This window comes from Manacus vitellinus, unplaced genomic scaffold (assembly GCF_001715985.3).
Source record: "Manacus vitellinus isolate BGI_N305 unplaced genomic scaffold, ASM171598v3 scaffold_102_pilon, whole genome shotgun sequence".
Taxonomy (NCBI): Eukaryota; Metazoa; Chordata; class Aves; order Passeriformes; family Pipridae; genus Manacus; species Manacus vitellinus.
In genome coordinates, this window is record NW_021938808.1 from 680,871 (window position 1) to 686,683 (window position 5,813).

The 5,813-nt window shown below is 49.4% G+C and overlaps 2 protein-coding genes across 2 annotated transcripts in view; one reads left to right on the forward strand and one right to left on the reverse strand.

Annotated features, from left to right (window-relative positions):
- The window catches only part of FAM117A (family with sequence similarity 117 member A), a 17,756-nt gene extending 12,105 nt beyond the window's left edge, over positions 1-5,651 (reverse strand). The window contains exons 1-2 of the mRNA XM_029963498.1: positions 5,259-5,651; positions 4,048-4,172 (exon numbers count right to left, since the gene is read on the reverse strand). The gene's annotated coding sequence lies outside the window, so the exon portion shown is untranslated. The remainder of the gene's footprint in view (positions 1-4,047; positions 4,173-5,258) is intronic.
- Positions 3,919-5,813, forward strand: part of KAT7 (lysine acetyltransferase 7) — a 15,133-nt gene continuing 13,238 nt past the window's right edge. Inside the window, exon 1 of the mRNA XM_029963499.1 lies at positions 3,919-3,994. Within this exon, the coding sequence (XP_029819359.1) occupies positions 3,919-3,994 (76 nt within the window). The remainder of the gene's footprint in view (positions 3,995-5,813) is intronic.

Sequence of the window (5,813 nt, forward strand, 5' to 3'; positions counted from 1 at the left end):
CCCTGAGCTCCCAGTGCCACCCACCCCTGAGCTCCAGGGTGTCCCTGCAGGAGGGGACAGGGGCACAGGGCCCGTGTGGGGCCCAGCAGCTGCCCCTGCAGCCCAGCCCTCCTGGGCCAGTCCCAGGGGAGATTACATTTCTGGCTGTTTGCTGTGGGGAGGAGGGAGACAGAGCTTAGATTTAAAGTCCTGATCAGCTGAGCATGAACGTGGAAGATCAAAGGGTCACTCAGCACACAAGCTAAGCTTTCCCTCATTGTCCTTGAACAAAATTCCTCTCACTCCAAACTGTGGAGTAAAAAAATGCCTGCCTGTCTGCCTCCCACTCTATCCCCAAGAGCCACGGCTGAGTTTCACTGCTGGACAGTTTCTGCACTCCAATGTTTGGAGATGAAAAGCTCTAAAGAGCAGCAAGATAAATAAAACTGCAGTTTATTAAAAGAGCCTCAGAGATTATTCACCAGCCCAGCCAAGCTATTTCACAGTCTGGTCATGCCTGCAGTGAAAACAGTGGGAGTTTTGGGAACAGACACAAGCCCTGCTAAGAGTAAGGAGACATTATGAAATGGAGCTTTTCCCTAAGTCATGGCAAGGCAGGAAGCCTCTCCTACCACTGTGAATCATCCAGAAAGCAGGAGAGCACTTCAAAGCAATCCCCCCTGTCCACTGCCAACCCTGGAACAGGGCATGGAAAGGGACACAGGGAGAGGAGTCACTCAATTATCCCCAAAGCAATTTAAAGCAGGAGCTGCAGCTCCAATCAAACCTGTTCCGTACCTGCTGCTGCATCCTCCTCCTCCTCCCACTGCTGGGACCCCACAGCTTCTCCTGGAAAACACACACAGCAGGGACAGAGGGATTATCCTCTTTAGGATCCCTCCCTCACACACAGAAGTTTGATTCCCAGTTTTCTTTGTGATTCCCAGTTTTATTAGTGCTGATGGCGCCGGGGGAACCCCCTGCCCAAGGGGCAGGAGCTGGGACTGGAGTGTTCCAAGGGACACACCTGGGGGACACCAGGAATTGGGATTTACACTGGGAGATCCCACCTGGCTCATCCTGAGGGATGAACTTGTCTCTCCTCCCACACACAAAGACATGGATTCAGGAATTAACCAACATCAGAGACTCAGGAGGATTTCCCAGAGCAACATGGGCTGAAAAAACCAGATGTAAAACATGCAATAAAGGAAGAGTATCTTGCTTAGGAGAAGGTGTTAAAGGAAGTCTTATGTTTTTAGGGGAGGCAAAGGCCCTGGTTTCCCAGTTTGCAGCAATAAAAGCTCCAGCTCATGCACCAGCTCCTGCCTGGCAGCTCCCACAGCTCTGCCTCCCTCTCCTCCTCTGAATTCAATGGGAGAAAGTACCAAAAACGGGCCAGAGAAACAAAAACTTCACAGAAGGGGCTGGATTTGGCACCAGAAAATATTATCCCCTTACAGGTCCGAGGCAACCCCAAGACAAACTCCCCTCCCAGAAGTGCTGCTGAGCCTTTCTCAACGTGGAATTGCAGCATTGGGAAGCACAGGTAACTCTGACTGTGGGTAACAACTGGCACAGTGTAATTAGGAAAAACACAGAGGCTGAAGGAAATCACCTACTTGGCTCACCCTGGAGCTCAGGGAGCCAGGACTTCATATGGGAAGGAGCTTTATTTTGCCATGAATAATTAGAAAAGCAGGAGTTTCAAAGGAAATCAGCAGTTCCAGCTGGCACAGGAGCCCAGGAACAGCCATTTTGCAGCACTTTCTAACAGGACACGAGTCCCACAGAGCACCAAGAGTGCTCACCCCAAGCTTTAATTATGTTTGCTCCAACTAAGATAATGTTTTTTTCCTAATTAGAGGCATAAACAGTTTTTCCCCCCCCTCTAATTAGAGGTATAAAGGCCAGTGACCATATCCCACAATTAAGTGGTGTAAAAGCCACAGCTGCCATTTTGTCATGTCTCCCATTCTCCATCCATCCCACAAGGACAATTTGCCCTCAGTTTGGTGGCTTTTTGGCTCCCTCAGCATTAAGGCTCGGAGCTCACCGGCCTCCCAGGAACCCAAAGGAAGGAGGAAGCTGCCAGTTGGATGGATATTGGATCCTGGAGCGTGTCAGGCCATCCCAACAGTCACTCCAGGGACCAAACTGGCTGGATTTCCTCTCCAAAAGTTTTGCCCAGCTCTGGCTCTTATTTCCACCTTACTCTTTATCTTAAGGCTCCTTATTTCCAAACACACTCCACCCTCCAGTCTGGGGTGACAGTTGCTTCTCTGTTCCCTTCCTCTGATTTTCACTTTGGATCCACACAGGCACATCCCTAAATTATCCCCCCCCAGTGATTAGGGATCACTCTTTAATTAGCAAAGTTAATTCTCTGTACTCACATACAGCCTGTTTTTAACACCCTACAACCTCTTCCTGTGTCCCAGACGTTCCTGCCAGCTGGAAGTTGAGCTCCACAGGCTGGGAATGGTCACCCAGAGTCGGATGGAAAGTGCCAAAAAGGATCAGGTTCCACCTTCCCTTCCCACTTCAGGGTCCTCCTGGGTGACAAATGTTTCCTGCACCTGGGAGGGTTTGTGTCACCGGGCTGGGCAATGTGAGCAGAGTTCTCCTTCAGGAGCAGACTGGATTGGGAAGTGAGGAATTAACTGCAGTGCCAGGCAGCTGGAGAGCTCTGCCTAGACTGGAAGGAATGTATTAAAGGAGCAGACCACAAATCCAAAAAAATAACCCATTTTGGCAGGGACAGGGCGAGGGTGGCACAAAAATATCCTGCCTATCAATAGGCTTTATTCCTGCCAGGGCAAGATGTGCTTTTATTGGAGCTGTTTAATAATTAGATTATCCTATGAGACCCAGGGGAGGGAGGGGACCAGGAAGTGGGGCCATAATCAGCTGGAACCAAGTGAAAAACTTCTGCTTTCAGCAAAAAATCAGCCTGGATCTTTTCTTTTTTTTCCATCACAATTTAAAAAAAGGAAAGATGTAGGCCAGGCTGGGCTGACCTTGCTCCTGATGCCAGGAAACACAGGCTCCACTCTGTGTCTGCTGCCAGAGCCCCAGGGAAGAGCCCATGGATTCTGCTCAGGGTCCATGGATTCTGCTCAGGGCCCATGGATTCTGCTCAGGGTCCATGGATTCTGCTCAGGGCCCATGGATTCTGCTCAGGCCCATGGATTCTGCTCAGGCCCATGGATTCTGCTCAGGGCCCATGGAACACCCCAAGCCACCCANCATGGATTCTGCTCAGGCCCATGGATTCTGCTCAGGCCCATGGATTCTGCTCAGGCCCATGGAACACCCCAAGCCACCCACCCACAGCTGGTGGTGTCTGCAGACCTGCAGGGCCAGGATTCCCCTCTCAGGCATTTGTTTAGGCTCAGCTCAGTGTCCACTCAGCTCTAAAATAAAATAAACCCACCCCTCCCTCCAAACTCATCCTCCTGACGTGCTGCAGCTCAGTAATAGTTTTCTTTAATGCAAAAGTAGAAAATACAAAGTCATTCTGCAGACAAAGCCCCGTTTCAGCAGCACAGAGTGTGCATTAAATACATTTGCTGCTCTTGGGCTGGTTTCTGAAGTGTCCCAAGGCCACTGGAGAGTTTTATGCAGAAGGGAAGACTCAAAAATTTGGGTCAGGCTTGTTGCTGGTTCAGGCTCCACAGAACTCCCACTGCATTAAATCCTGTGCCTTGCAGCTCCTTCCTCTGGCTCCAAGTCTGCACTGCCCTGTTTGCACATCACTCACTGCACCAGGCCAGGAACAAGTTCAGGCTGGTGACACAACAATTCAGGCTCCAAGCCCTGCTCAGACCCAGCCCAACAAGGATCAGGCTCTGCCCAAAAACCCAGCCAGCAAACAGCAGCCATTCCCAGTTATCCCCCAGGAAAAGTGCCCTTGTGGGAATAACCCAACCCAGAGACATGGAACTGGATCAGGAATTCCTCAGTCTTCCCAAGAGATCCCTGGGGCTGCTCTATCACCTGCACCTAAAGCCAGGTATTGAAATGATTAGTCAGGAACCAAAGCAGAGGGAACCCACCTCTACTCACCTTCTGAAGATGGGGAAGTGAAAGCAGCAGCTACCCTGGATCTTCACATCTGGATATTTCCAGCTCTCCAGCTTCATCCCAACCTTTGGGTAACTCAACCCCCCAGAGCTGGGCTGAGATGGCACCTAAAAAACAAGTGAGATTTATTAAAATGTAGCAATTCAGGTAATTTTTATGATGTGTTTTCATTCTATAGAGCTTCTCTCAGTTGCTTTAAATACACTTCAGTAAATTCACCCTGCAGGAAGAGATCACAGCAAACAACTACACAGAGTTACAGGGAATTATTCTAATTTATAAACATTATTTATAAGGCGACTGAGAAACCTCAGGGACTTTACAAATGTTTATTCTGCTTCCTAACAACTCCTAATTTATATCACCACTAACACAAGTGATGGCAGCTCACTCCTTGCCAGGTCTCCAGAGCAAGTGAGGCCCAAGGCCTGGGAAAGGTTTCAGATTCCATGAGATCTTCAGGACCAAAAGATCTCTGCTGAACCAGTGGCAATCTGGCACCTGCCTATATTTAAATAAAAGAGGACTTAAGAACCAAAACCCACTTTTGTGTCATTTTAAGATGAAACTCCATCACTGAATTTGCCAAACTTGGGGCGTCCTGTGCAGGGCCAGGAGTTGGACTTGATGATCCCTGGGGGTCCCTTCCAGTACAGGGATGTTTTGTGAGCCTACTCTTCTAAACTTTCTGGTTTAGCCTCAAAAAGATCCCACTTAAAATATTCTGAGAGTTTAAAAAGGTCTGTTTTAAGAACATCACTAAGAGGAGCTCAAACCCCGCTGGGATCCCAGTGAGCAGCAGGTGCACCAGCTCTGCATCCTGGAGAAACTGCTCCCAAATTTCATTCCCTTCATCCACTGACATCTAGTGGTGGTGGCACCGTGGCAGAACCTCCAGCTGCTCCAATTCCACTTCCCTTTGTGCCTTTCCCAAGACAGACCTGCAGTTTCACCTCCAACCATTCCCAAGAAGGTTGGAAGGACCTCAAAGCTCATCCCCTTCCACCCCCTGCCAGGGGCACCTTCCACTGGATCAGGCTGGTTAGAAATTAGGCAGAATTCCTGCATTTATGTTTTTTTTTTCAGTAGATTTGCAAATGAGTTCCCTGAAATGACCAGACTGGAGCTGTTCACACTCCCATTGTTCTCCTGGGCTCGACTTTGGAGCTGATTTGCACCCAACCTTCACATACCACACCAAGTGCTCCCCAGTTCCTCCCTGCTGGGATAAGAGCTGAGGGATTTCATCCCTTCTCCAGGTTTGCCCTTCAGCATTTCACAGCAGGCTGGACACACCTACGAGAAATGACAACCCGGAGTGAGAAAAGCAGCACCACTTGCACGACTAAGGATGACAAACCCTCCCGAGGATTAGGGGATTAAGCCCTGAGAAATTCATAATCCCTAAAGACAACCACAGCTGGAAAGAAATCATGTGTTGGACTAAATATCCTTTTTTTCCCCTAAGTCTTTACATGAAGCAATTTATTGTGGTTGATACACAGTGTTGTCACGTTAAAACACAAGTCCAGAGGAGGTGATGGAGCAATTCCTGCCCTGGAGCCAGGCTGGGAGAGCTGGGGGTGTTCACAGGGAGAAGGATCCAAGGAGACCTGAGAGCCCCTTCCAGGGCCTAAAGGGGCTCCAGGAGAGCTGGAGAGGGACTGGAGACAAGGGATGGAGGGACGGGACGAGGGGAATGGGTTTAAACTGAAAGATAATAGGATTAGATGGGACATTGGGAAGGA